Source organism: Catharus ustulatus, chromosome 4, assembly GCF_009819885.2.
Source record: "Catharus ustulatus isolate bCatUst1 chromosome 4, bCatUst1.pri.v2, whole genome shotgun sequence".
In the NCBI taxonomy this organism is placed as follows: Eukaryota; Metazoa; Chordata; class Aves; order Passeriformes; family Turdidae; genus Catharus; species Catharus ustulatus.
The window spans coordinates 57,021,879-57,036,570 of NC_046224.1; the positions used below are offsets into that span (position 1 = coordinate 57,021,879).

The window sequence follows — 14,692 nt, forward strand, 5'->3', positions numbered from 1 at the left end:
TGTACAAGGTGCAGTTTCCCTCTGGAGGTCCAGTGGTGATGTGGAGAAATCTGGTTTTCCACTGGAGTCCAGTGGAGAAAGGGGCTACCTTAGTGTCCCAAAGCCTCTGTTTTTATCTTGGTAAGAAATGTTGGGCTCTTCCCCCTGACTGGAGCAACTCCCAATGGGATGCAGTAATTTTCTCAGTCACACAGTGGGACTCAATGGACCATTAGCAGAAAATGACTCGCTGGAGGAAGGATGGGGTGTGAAAAGATAAAGAACAATGCCCAACCTGGTTTCAATGGATGGCCCATTAGCAGATTATCTGCCATTGAGATAAGGATCACTGTCCCCACCCTCAACAGATGGTGATAGAATAGATACCCTTTATCACACTCTATATTGTAACATGCGGCTTATAATCAGGTGCGGCTTATATATGGACAAAGAACAAAAAGTTGCTGAAACCCAGAAGTGCGGCTTATAATCAGTGCGGCTTATAATCGTGAAATTACTGTATATATTTTCAGGTACATTCTAACCAGAACTTCAGCAGTGCACCTTGCAGAGACTATTCAACAGCCTGGTAAAGCTGGGAATTAGACAAGTGGTCCAGACTCACTTCAGAACAGGCTATCAGGCCCCTAAATTATCTAGGACAGCTCTTATGTATTGCTCAAAAAGGTGATGTGTAGGGAAATAAGTAGCCTGAAGTTGGCAGAAGAATTAAATTCAATTGATAGGCTTTGCTGACACAAACCATGAAATTGCAGCTTGAACTATTTCTGAAGAGCAGCCACATTTTTATTTAAGTGCTTTACAGTTTTTATTGAGGCATTAACAGCAGTGCCATGGTTAAGGCTTCTCCAATAAAGAAGTAGTAAAAATCCTTGTTTCACACTTTATTTAAATTTATTCTCCACAATAAATATCTCTCTTAACCTCATGTTTTGGCAGGATTGCTTAATAAAAAAATTACTTCTAGAATGTGGGTTTTCAGTGGTGGTTGTAAGTCTTACCAAAGCCAACCAGGCTGAAATCATAGGCTTAAATCTTAATGCTATCAGAGATTGAATTTTCTTCACTTTACAGAAAAATACCTGGATAAGCAAATTAGATATACTATTACAATCAGGCACACATAGGCATCAGGGAAATTCAGATCAGCTGAGACAGTTTCAGAAGACTGTTTAAATAAATCCCCTCCAAACCTTAATTATTATTCCCTTGTCCTTTATATACTGGGTAAACACACACAAAGGGATGCCCATCTATTAAGTTTCAGCCACAACTTGACACATGTAGAATATTGACATTTAAGACCCTGGCTGCAAACCTTGGCCCAGAGACTCCTGCTGTTTTTGGACCTATAAGAGGACACAGGAAAAAGCAGAGGGAAAAAAAAAAGACGATGGGAAGAACTAAGGCAGGAGGAATGACCAGGAGTCACTTAAGAAGCTAAGATCAAAAGGAAGAGCCTGTAATCATTTTCCAGCAATAGAGAAAGCTTTGAATTTGCGGTTAATTCATGAAAACTTTCATCTTAGGGTCTCAGACATCAATCACTTCCCATCTCATCTGTGTCACACATGCCACAGGAGAGCACTGGAGAGCAGATTGGGATGTGCTAAGGGGGTGAAATTTTAGCCTGCTGGTGTGAATCTGGCTCACTAATGCTGAGAATACAGGTCAGTCACCGGCACTGCATCTTTGTACAAACACTGAGAACTAGCCAAGATAACTAATCAAATGATAGGATTTTGTTTTCCTGAGCACTTCACTATTTATATTTAAAGGTATCCATCAGCAGAAAACTGTGGAATTACACCATATTTGCAATAAGGCTTATAACCAAAATGGTCTGTAAAAACAAAAGCACCAGGATAGATAAAAAGGTATCAGCTAATCCATAACCCATCTCTGGAAGTCCTGACTAGGAGATACCCTTTCCCCAAGCACAGAGGCAGAACACACACAGCCCCTATAATTCCTCCCTCCTTCTTCTCCCAGCCATCATCATTTGCAGGTATTTCTGAACCAAAGGTCCTCTCTGGACCACTGCCCACTAGCACTGATTCACCTCTTCTCCATTAGACCCTTCAATTCGCTTTTTAAGCCTCTACACATTTCTCATGCCATGAAATGCAAGTTCACAACATTCCATGGCAGGAAGCTCCATACCCAAATTGCACTGTGGGCAAGGGAGTGGAGGGAAAGATGCTTTTGTTTGTCCTAAAGCCTGCTCCTTCATATTCCACCAGGGAACTTCTATTTTTTTTTTTTTATTTCAATACATGAGACATTAAACAGATAATGCATCCTTGAGCTTCAGAAATACAGGCAAAGATTTATTTATCTTGATGAATCAGAGGGCTAAAATGGGAAGCTCATATTCTAAAAATTTCTGTATCTTTCTACTGATAACTTTAGTTTGGTACAACGCTTACTTGCAGAATGGCTGCAGAAGATACCATGTGAGGTTAGGCAGGGATAATAACAAAAAGCAGCAGGGGGATAGACACAATTCCCTATTAAAGAGAACTCTGTACTTTGTCACATACTTTGAAACAGAGAGAAAACATGACTCTTTGGCAGCTTGATTGCTTGGGACTTCAGGGGGCTATTTTTAAAACAACAGGATGGTTCCAGAAGGCAATTGAAATTCCTTAGGCATCCAGCAAAGCCAGAGTTTTCACAAGTTAACCTTCAAGAATTTATGCATTTTCTTCTCCGAGGAAAATTGCTTCTGGAAGATCGCATAAAGCAAACACATAGGCAGAACTAATGCAGCAAGGCAAGATCAGAAAGGCCAATAATTACCTCAAGGGATTCTGTGGAAGTGGATATAACTTTAAATGATGTTTCAGATCAAAACAATAAAGAAGTTTTCCAAAAGATAATTTAAAAGATCATTAAATACTGCTACTGTTAGTAAATGTTTTGGTTTTTTTTTTCTCCAAGACACATTGCAAATGAAAAAATGTGTTCAATGCAGCTCAGATCAATTATTTTAATAGGTCTCTGGCTGGTTTTAGCATTCCATTTTTGTCTGATATTGTGATCACACTTCATGAATATTAGACATTCTCCACTGTAACATGAGAGACAAATAACACAGCAATTCCAGCTGCTTTATTCCTGCTGCACAGTCCTCATTATTTCATACTGGAACACCCCCAATGCAAAGGCAGAACTAAAAGGCACCAACAGCCTTGGCAGCTGACCTATTGCCATCTTAACTGCTGATGAAACATTGCTCTGAGCCCTTCATGCCTTCTGTATAAGCAAAGTGATATGGAGACTAGCCCAAATACCACCCCAATTCCAGCAGTGCACATTTGTAAGCAGAAGATAGAAATCCCCAGCTGCCAGCAGGCAGAGGGAGTGACAGGGCTCATCTCAGCCTTTCTATGCAAGTGCAGTGCCACAGCATCAGCTCTGTGTCACTGCTGCTTCCAGCTCCTGTGCTTTTGTATTAAATAACTGGCACAGTGCTAAAAATAAAATTCAGTGGAAATTGAGATGAACTCCAGATTTCTACACCTCATGACTGCAGGGAAGTTCCAAATGTATTTTTGCATTTGCAAAAGCCAAGTTAAAATGGGCTTCACGTATTCCCCACCTCTCTATTTGCTGGGTGAGGGCCAGGAGAACCTCCAGACTTCCTACTTGCACCATACAATGAGGTCAGCTCTGTTTTGAAGCAGGTAGTGTGCTGTCCTGCCCTCCTCAAATGCAAAGCTCATCTAACCTAGGCTGGGGGAAGGGGCTCCCTAATTTTCCGATACTGAGTTACACCGTAACACATTATACCATTACACATTTTGGAAAAGAGCTAGAAGTGGTAACATGGTTTAATGTTAGTGTTACAACAATTGGTTACTTTTAAATTAAGAAACAAATGGCATTTTCTGTACAGGGAAGCTCAAATACCAGTAATCTGTTGTCTTTGTCAGGTTATGTTTTTAACAAGTGTTTTGGTGATTCTGGAAACACCCTTTTACTACCAGCTCTTCAGAAAAATTTCCCGTGGATGATCAGCCTTTCAGCTGTCACTGCCCCCACTCCAGGAGCTGTTTTCTTTTCCCCTGCTTTCCCAGTCCATGGGACACAGGCCACATCAAATGTGACTGAGAGGAAAGAGATGTGCAAGACATGCATTGGTGTAGAGGTGCCATTAAAAGTGATGACCCAGCAAAAGCTGGGGTTTAGGGAAGTTCCAGCTTCTGCATAAAGATTCCCCTTTCCCTTGTCTGCAGGAGCAAGGTGTTCTGTACTCAAAAACCTCCTTCCTCCCTGGGGACAGGTGTCCTGGGTGACCACACCCCTTCTCACCCAGACTTGTTTCATCATGCAGCACACTCAGAACTAAGGAGGGAAATGCAGCACTTCACTTCTGCTGTGCCTGTAAGCATTCTGTGTTTTCACAATAGCTCTTCCCCTGCAGCTTTCCATGCAGCATGCCCAGTGAGTGCTCTTAGTCCCAGCAGAACCACCACAGCCACAAGCTCACAAGAGCACCACAAGGGCTGGCTGAAAACAACCCAGGAACCTCTCGAGAGCCGTCAGGTAACATTTTCAGAAAAGAGTTTTTCTTGACCTACCATGTTGACAGCATCCTGGTCGAAAGGGTTCCACTCGATGTTCTGAGGGTAATGGGCCAAAACTTTGGACTTGAATGTTCTTCTTATGGGACTCTGGTCAAAATTCTCTCCTGCAGCAAATGAAGAAACAATGACTCAAAACAGCAGCGAGGCTTCAGAGAGAGCTGGCTCAGGTTTTCTTTTTCTTTTTTTCTTTTTTTTTTTTTTTTTTGTGAAATCTGATAGATATTTTGACTCTCCACAGAGGTTCTACTTTTAAAAGAGAAACAGAAAAGATTCCCATCCAGTCAACCTTACCTTCCTTCCTACAAAATCTTACTGGAGTTGCAACACAGCTTCCAGTTTAGTAATTACAGAACGGAAACACATTGTCAAGAGAAAAATCACTCCTGAAATTTTATATAAAAAGACCTTGCAATCAGCTGGATTCTTGACCTTCTCCTACAGCTTGAGTATCTAGAGACAGCTTTACTTAGTGAAAGAGCACTTTCCCTCAAGTTTGTCAGAAGCTGTCTCTAAAGTCAATAAAAAATATGAGCACCTCTTGGCTATTATAAATTATTCAAGCATTCATTACAGATGATCTTTTTTATATTACAAGTCCTATGTGAAAATTAAACATTTATTTTTTCTCCATCAAATTTCAAGGACAGATTTCTTCCACACAAAGAACCCAGCAAGTGCAAAGAGGAAATTGAAATTAGACTTCAAGCAGAAATGCATCCAGTTATCAGCACACAAATACTGTATTTCATAGTGATATTGTTAATGGAGTTCTCCCCACTGGATTACCTACAGCATGCAAAACAGTAATCAGAACAAGTAGTTCTAAAAATCTATTAATTACATGACCATCTATTACACTATCACACTAAACCAGCTCTTCCAACAGCACTCATGTGCAAGTGCATTCTGAGTTCTGGTTTAAAATCTTTTCCTTGCCATGTCATCTCTAAGATTTTAAATATAGTGTTATATTTATACAATACTTATTTTGAACACAGGATTTAGACACATTGCAGCATCATAGTGGTGGAATCACCATTCCTGGAAGTATTAAAAAAACACGTGGATGAGGCATTTGGGGTATGTTTTAGTAGTTAAAAGGCAGTGTCAGGTTTAATGGTTGAATTAGATAATCTATGAAGATCATCCTCATGCTCAGTTACAAGCTCAGACAAGTACACCAAAAACAGAGATCACTTCTCTATTTCAGAACATGGCAGTAGAATAACCTCTTATTTTGGTCCAAAAGTTCTTTGCAGAGCCATTATAGACACAGTGTTATCCAATTCCCAAAATTTCATAAAATAAAGATCCAACCAAGCAAAGCCAGTAAAAATTTTCTCTCCAGGTATGTACTTAGACATACTCAGCATCATTTTTAGCTCTTAGAATTAAATAGCAATTAAAATGCTTGCATAATCAAACAAATAGGCATGAGGTTATTTCCCAATTAGATCTTCAATCATTCTCACATCTGACAGAGTTTCCCTCACCACTGTAACTTGGCAGAAAGGCAGGTATTTGATACTAAACTTATTGGTTGCTTCAACTAAAAGTTAGAAGAGAATATCTGAACAATTTCATTAAATTCTCTACCAGTAACTGTAAGTGACTGTTGAAATTTAAATTTCTTTAAAGGTTTCCTTTCTCATGACAAAAAAAACCTAACAGTTTGGGTTATCAAGTATAAGCATTGCTTTAAGAAATTCAGCTGCCCAAAACCAGCAGTTACAATGTCCCCACAGGCTGACAACATGGATTCATTTTATCCAGGAAAGTAAATGGCACAAATAACTTACCTTTGTAGAGTCTCTGCAGTGTTTGCATTTTACCACTCCAGTAGTTTAAGAAAAATATAAATTTAAGGTAAAACACACATAGGGAAAATACAATTCTCTCAATCAGTGATCACAAGTGAAAAGAGAAGAGCCACAACACCACACTGGAGTAAATCAACCTGTCATTGACTTGAAAGGATGACATTGCACCCTCCATACAAAGCTGCCTCACAGAAAGACAAGCAAGGCAGCTTTTAGACAAGATACATAATTTAGGAAAAAAGAACAGCACAAGGATGTGACAGGAGCAGCCTGTGTGCGAGGGGGAAATGCCATCATTTGCCCAAGCTAGCAGGGAAACACCCCAGCTCTCACCAAAACCAGATGAGAGGCATGGACCACAACAGGCAGCTCTGCACGGACAAGCAGCTGGAAGAGAACCACAGGGAGCAGAATCTTCTTGGCAAACATGAGGGAAGGCACCTGGACTGAAGGGTACCTGGCACTATCAGCTCTCAGCCTTGGTGGTTCTGCACTGCTGAGTCACACGTGGCAGAGAGAATTTACTTGCTATTATTCTAGACTAACAGTGAATTTTCATTAAACCTCCCACGTGCTTTTAAGCGCCTCTTTGCTAACCTTCCAAACAGGATTAGCAAAGCACGTTTAAAGTGAACCAAGTATTAAGTGCAAATTGAATCCATTTGCTAAAATACTAATGCCCAGATAACAGTACTATGAATATGGACCGGAACATTGTATTTGATGCGTGCTGCCCATGCGAACAGCACAACTTTCAGACACAGACAGCTGTCTCTCAGAGGCAAATTTAAAAATTGGATTTGAATTGAATCCTTTTGTTTTCAGGATATTTAAAAACAAAATTGACATACTTTTAAAATTTGTGTAAAACTTGTCAGCTTCAGCTTCCATTTCATTTGGATACTACATCCTGTTAATGGTACTCTGAAACAACCTGTGCCTTCCTTTAAGGAGCTGGCTTTTAAAGGCACATTTAGTTTCAAATTGAAAGCAAATGGTGAAGCGATGGATGCTAGATCAAGAAAAAACTGTAGTAATTTTATTTCAAAACAAAAGACTGTTAAAAATTAGAAAACAAGCTGGATCCATGTTTTGGATGAAGGATACAATTACTAGGGAAATGCAGCTACACTCATTCGGTTATCAACCACGATGACTTTCATAAGAGTGATCCTATGTAAAAATTTAGTGATCTTCAGGTTTAAACAGATCTGTTTAAATGGATTGTCACAGTGACAGAGCTTTGTACCAAATAGGCAGAGGCATCTTCCACCCACACCCTCGGGTCCAGGGAATGCAAGCTATCTGTCACTCCTTCCAAGCTCTGGAATGTAGACAGGAATGCCTGTGACTACAGAAACAAAAATATCTTTTATTCCTTTAGAGGAACTGTGCACAACTATGCACAGTGCTCATGGTCACCAACTCTGTGATCGCTACCTCTAATTAAAAGTGCTCAGCACACCCAGCTATGTCCTCTCCCTGCAGATGGAATTCTGTTATGCTTATTAAATAACAGGATGACCCTGCACGAGAAGCAAATTATACACAATGTGTGAGTGAGAAAACAATGTGGGCACAGGAATAACAAACAATGCTTGGCTGCGGAGCAAGTTGTTAATTATCAGGCTCAGGAACTGGTTAGTTTAAGTAGTGCAGAAACTGCTCTGTTGCTTTTCTTCCATGCCTCCCCACGATGCCAAGGTGGCAGTGGGAGGCTGATCAGAGTTCAAGGACATTAACTCGAAGTTCTTATTTCTGACCTCACGTTCTCATAATCTCACAGCAGAGGACAGAGATGATATGAAAGGGAGGGCTGGGACAAAGCAGACAAAGAGTCTTCATTCCAAAGTTTTAAAATCTGAGCTGCCTGTAAAATGGTAGTGAATTTTGGAGGCCTGAGGAGGAGGGCAGTATCTAACCTGCCTTTTGTGTGCCAATATGTAAAGGAAATAATGGATCATATTTAAGCAGGAAACCATAGGGGGATGTGTACCATATCTATACATCTAAATTATTTGGAAGTTTTTGGGTAGCATGTGTCTATGTGAACCTCACCAGAATTCATATTTAAATCTAGATTGCAAAATAAGCTCCCTTGAGGTGTCAGGAAAATTTGTGTTTCTGTAGCAGAAATTAGTGGAGATGAATCTTATAGTTCCCTCTATGAACAAATCCACATAACTGAGCCTCGTTAGATCTCCAGATAAGGATCCTCTAAAATGGTCTCATGCAAAATATTGTTCAGTCTATTAAGCACAGAGGTCTAGCACAGTCTCCTCTCCACCAATATATTGACATAACTAGTAGGATTTTGCTGGAGAACCACATCTGCCAAGAGAGCTTCAAGAAATAGAAGAAAATTTTCAAATATTGATTTAAATTAGGTAAAAGAAGAGTTTTGGTTTTGGTTTTGATCTGTGATCTCTAATTTGATTCAAGAAGAGTTAGAAGAGTGAAAATAAAGAAATAGAGAGGTCCTGATCATTGTTTATCCTTAACCCCTCTTTACCTGAGGTTTTGTCTGCAGTGTCTGAGCTCTTGCCATGGAGATCTGCTTGTAGATATTGGTACAAGACTACACAACATAACAAACAAATAAAAAAAAGCAAGTATGAACAAAATGAAAATACATACAATGCACTGGGGAAGGGAAAAAAATGAAGCAGACATTAAATATTCCCCCTCACAATCTCTCTTCCCCCCACTACTGGCAAAGGATAAATCCACATGATAAATAAAACCTTCCACGACTGGATTACTATAGAGGTGTTGAATGCAATGACAGACATGGCAGAAATACTTGTCAAAATTAGTAACAAGATTAAATTCTCAGTACTTCAAACAACATGCTGCTTTACAGATTCCCTATTATGAAAGACATCTTTGTTCACATATTGAGCCCTTCCAGAGCCTGAGAAGCTCAGGGGAAAAAACACATCAGTCCCTCAGGTATTGTTGAATTAAACTCAAGAAGTTTTATTTTGTATAGTGCTATATTGTTATACCTTCAATCCTGTACTTCAGGACTTACTGAAATTACTTAATTGCTCTATTCATCACTTCTGCCTCATAACTGGGTGTTTTTAGACTAAAATTTGAATAAATAAGCTGTGTTTAGAAGATGGATGAACAATTTTAATGTCTTCCAGTAACATGTACCACTTCTAAAGGAAGAGCTTCCTGCTAGCATGTCTAACTGAGGTTTCTTCCAATGGTTGTTCATCTGCAGACAAACAACGTTTCCACAGATGCCTTGGCATTTCTTCACCAAAAAGAAGTCACATTTACATACTACACAAAGACATTACACAATCCTCCTCAAGTTAAATCTCTTTTTATAGAGCTGGCACCTATGTTAAAGCTGCAATAGCAGTGACCTCTCTGGTGATTCACTCTCTAGGTGTAAATTCAGAGGAGTTCTGCTACAACCTCCTACTTGAGCTGTTAATCCAGACATCGGGGTAGAGCACACAGTTCTGCCAAGGGCAGAATTTTGGGGAAGGTAACCCTCAGCAGAAGGCATAGGAGTTCTTTCAATGGAGATTTTTAGATGTGAATTTTTATTTTAGGATAATTTTTCTTTAGAAGGCACTTGAAGATAGCCCACATTCAAATCTGCAGGATGATGTTTTTCCACCCCATGTGTCTTAAGTTATTGCATTCTAATTTTGAGCTGTTTGAACTAAAAAGTTGCATAAATATTAAATTAAAGGAAACAAAACAATTGTCAAAGGTAGAGATGCCTCTTGCTAATGGCTCATATCCACACTACTTCTAAGCAAGTCTCTCCACCAGGCTGTCCTTTCAGCTCTCCCCTACAGATTTTAATTCAAAGGGAATCTGGCACTGAGCTTCCATAGAAGTAACCACCACCTCTGCAACAGGAAGAGTGAAAAGGAGCAACCCATGAAACAGTGTATAACCAGGTGCTCTAGGACAGGCTCTGGTTTGGTGCCAACTTCAGTACTTTGACCATTTATTGTCATCAATCATGTGGCTAAACAGTCACAGAAGTTAAGTGAAAACTCCTGCACAGGAAGTCAAATTGGCAACAATGATACAAATATAGAGCTATGGACACTCCCCTGTGTTGTTCAGCCTAATTCTTCACACAATGTAATGAAACACTACTATTACCACAAATTAATTACACTTGGAAAAGGTGCAGTATTTTAAAAAATTCTATTAAAAGGGAGTTTTGTTCACATAAATGAGTCATTGCATGTGTACATAAAGAAGAAAAGGCTCTTAAAATGAGAAATGTAGCTTGCCATAATCTCTTCCTTCTGTCCTTGGTTAAAATACTGACCTATCTGCCTACTGAATAACATTATACAGCACCAACATAAATTAGCCCCAAGTCCCAACTGCCAAGACACCACAGACATGCCACTACATTAGCAAGCAAATATGAATTACACCATCCCTTTTACATCAAAATTACATTAGAATCTTGTCAAACCCAAAAAATCAAATTACATCAGTTTGGGTGACTTTTTGCAGTGGAGCAGGCAGAGTTTAGTAAACTGGTGCCTAAGGCATGGTGCTCCTACACAATTACCTTGGAGTTTGTCTCCAAAGGCTGAAGGCATCAGCAAGCAACAGTGGAGCAGGTGTAGAACCAGACCTGTACTTACAGATACAGGGAATTATTTGTACTTTGGGCCTTCATTTTCTCTAGAAATTAAGGTATGGAATTTAGGCATACTATTCATACTGCCTTTACAAGTATGGGCTCTCAATCTAGGGAAAACATGCCCCAGAGATCCTTGGCCTATCCTGTTCACATACAAGTGGCATATTTCATTTTCTGTTGCATATTTATATAAAAAACTGCTGGGTTTTTTTAAACACTTGATACGGAATGAATGAGTATTTTTACTAATAGAGAAAACAATCTGAGCAACAATTAAAAGTTCATTTAAACTGGAGTTTCATATATCATTATTCTTCAACTGCCTCGTTACACAGGCCATGAGCAATGCACCTAACCACGTGAAATTGAAGTTTGAAATGCAGCCCTCAGTTCCCAAAAGAACATTAATGCTGGTGGAGTGGCAAGTGTTCAAGCAGGAATAAGACACTGGTTTGGGTCCTTAAATACAGTGGGATGCTGAAGCCTGTCCAGCAAGGGGATCCCTGGTTTTGAAGCAACAGGTACCTGACTACTGCAGTCTTGGGCTTAAATGGAAAGCCAATGAAAGTATTTCAGATGCCATCACATTCCCTGTGAAGTTTGAACAGCTTCCTACCTACTGCAACACCAGTTTCCTGTGTTCACCTCCCTCCACGGACAGAGCACAGGACAAGGTGCCCAGTCACACTTTTTGCACAGCACATCTTCCATGCTTGTGCTTTCTACTTATTTCCAGGGACAGGTTCAAGTTCAAATGCATCTAGTATCTGTGTTAGAATATGATGTTGCATTCTGAGACTGGTTTTGGAAATAGTCTCACCAATATAATTTCTGACTTGAATCTTAAAACAGATTTTGTTCTCTACTCCACTGTGACAGAGATAGTACCAGAGTCTTGTCTCAACATCTGCTTTGTTGCAGTTGTTGGCATTTCTGGAGGAAAGGAAAAATACCCCACCACAACCCACAAACCAGTAGAACCTTGTAATCCTAAAAATACCTGTACTACTACTGTTTAGGTTTGTGTGCAACAATCTAGGAAAGGAAGGGGAATTTTTCAGTAAATTTTGCTTTGGTGCATTTTTAAGACAGGAACAAACAGCTTCATTTTTATAATTCCAATCCGTTCAGTTACCTTTTAACTGGACTGTATTAAGTTAAGGGTTTTTAAACCACTCTGCACTGCACATACTATCATGCACCCATATTAGTCTCCACTCATCAGGATGGCAAGGTTTAGGTGTTCTGTTACTTGAAGCAAGAAAGTTTCACCAAAGCTGCGTTTATATAACATCTCCTGCCATCCAAATTAAGCTCAGTTTGCCAATCAGTACAAGAAAAGAAAGAAGTTTAATTTGACCTGGACCATCTTCAGCACTAAACAACTTTGACACCAACAGAGCATGAAGATGTCCATGCTGCAGCTTGAATACCCAGCTAAACCAAGGGGTTTAGCCTTCTTTTTACTCATCTCACACAAGCTTGAGGCCTCAGTTCCTGGACTCAGCAATGTTACACTGGGATTTCTCCAGATTAAAGGAAGCCCTTCCTTGCTGATGTTGCCAAAAGCTATCCCTTGACATCCTGAGCCACACAAAGAATGCAAGGGACTCATGGTTGGTTTTTACTCAGCACTGCCCACATTGACACCAGAAGGAAGCTATTCCCCAGGTTCTGAGGAAGAGTCTTCTTCCAACAGCACGGTCCATAACCCAACACTGGCACTCAAGATGGATACTTAAAACATCCTGAGAAGGGGCAGCCACTTTGCAGTGCTTTGAAGAGCTGGCCCATACCTGTGTGGCTTACACAGCTGGTTTTCTTAGTGGGGCAAAAGGAGGATTTAGAAAGGGTGGGTTCAGAATTGGCTCCCCACTATAATGAATTACTCCTTTTGCACATCCTTTACAAGCACAGGGTTACAAGAAGACAATTGTCACCTATCAAAGGTTGCAACTGCTAAGTTCTATGAAAGCTTAGTTAATATGTGGTCATGATGAGAAAAGGGTAAGGCAAAGAAAGAACTTTCTTTCTTGTAGCCATCAAAGCTCTCTCATTGGATAAAGTAGAAGCACTCCCTTACGTAGCACAAACTTTGCTTAGGGAGCTTTGAGCAACTGCTGTATAAATTGCTGCCAATAAGGAACTGTCTGTGTAACAGTCTGCAAGAGCCAGTCTTCCACAAATGAAACCCTTTAGAAGAAAAGACAAAAAACCTTCTGCAAATCGAAAAGTCACCAGAACCCTCAGGCAAGGCTTGAAATTACCAGAGCTTCCGGATGGAGGAGGGTGGCAAGCAGGAATGGAACTGCAAGGAGACAAGAATGTGCTGCCCACGCAGCCATATTCATCCTTAAAAGCTGATACTTACACTTCAGGGCTACCTGAAAACCATTTCAATTTGCAGATTGTTCTCAGCTGCCTCTACCCAGCTGTACCACAGTAACTAGAGATCAGCATATTGCTGCAAATGCTTCAAAATGGGGCAAAGCTGCCACCAAAGGACCAAGGCATTTATACATCATGCTGGATGATGCAGTTATTATTAGCTTTAGGGAAAAATATGGGATTTTGTCAACTAGAAGTGTTAGAACACTTTTAAAAGGAAAAAATATAATCTTGAAGGATAGATTGGTGGTAACTACTCCAGAACATCTCTACAGGTTTTAGACAACACCAGCTTCATTTACAATCTGAAGAATGCCAATGAGTTTACAGAAGGGATCATTAAGTGCACCAGTGCACGGTAAGCATGTAAGCCATGAGAGGAATATTCTTTATGCTTGTGTAAACCTTAAGTAAATCATTACTAGTTAGATTAGTTAGATACAGCTTTAGGTTTTATTCATTGCAGCAGAGCTCTATTTCAGACAAAGCATAAACCCCCAGGTTTATACTTCACTCCTGCCCATTTTGTGGCCAGTTTCCAAGTTTGCCGAAGATACAGAAAGCTGACCTGATCACCAAGTCACTGCAAAGTCTCAGGATTCAAATCCCAAGGCTTGGACAAACATTAATTTCTGGATCCAAACTAAATTCCAGGTGGAAAACTCAAAGCATCATTTCTACCATGCCTCTAGATTTAGTTCAAATCCCTGCAAAGGCTGCCAGAAACAAAATCCTTCGGCTTCCCTTAATGCCTTGGGGAGTATTAGGTGCCAAAGCATCTGTGGAAAGAAGGATCTCACTTGAAAAAAGGCCAGAATTTTCTCTGGGTACAGCTGACAAATGCCCATGTGCCTCAGATCCTTTCTTTCCTTGTCCCACTCATCCCCACAGACACCTGGAAATGAAGGCAATTCTGCACATACATTCCTGACCCTTGAGCCCCAAAAATACTTCTTCAAGGCTTCTACCACATTTTCTCTCAGGTGTATTTTGGGGTTCCTTGCTCTCCCAACAAGCTTTGAACCCCGGGATACACCTTCCACTGCCATCAGCAATATCTCTTAAAGAACACAGAAAAGTGCAAAAGGCTCTATACCTTACAACTCTCCCCTTTGCCAAAGCCCAGCAATGAAAAGCAGTGTCTCATCCTTTCTCCCTTCACATTTCTACAGCCACTCCAGAGGAAATCACTCTACCAGTAGATATCCATTTAGGAATGGCATATGTTTCAGGAAAGTTTTTAGACCCTAAAG

At 40.2% G+C, this 14,692-nt stretch overlaps 1 protein-coding gene across 2 annotated transcripts in view; it reads right to left on the reverse strand.

The window, feature by feature from the left end:
- The window catches only part of DENND5B (DENN domain containing 5B), a 104,437-nt gene that overhangs the window by 52,246 nt on the left and 37,499 nt on the right, over window positions 1–14,692 (reverse strand). The window contains exons 1-2 of one of the 2 annotated variants that reach the window (XM_033057706.2): window positions 6,392–6,444; window positions 4,587–4,696 (exon numbers count right to left, since the gene is read on the reverse strand). In XM_033057706.2, coding sequence (XP_032913597.1) covers window positions 4,587–4,696; window positions 6,392–6,419 — 138 coding nt within the window. In that variant the 5' untranslated portion in view covers window positions 6,420–6,444. Of the gene's footprint in view, window positions 1–4,586; window positions 4,697–6,391; window positions 6,445–14,692 lie in introns of those variants that run through there. The other variant, XM_033057705.2, reaches the window with a different exon arrangement.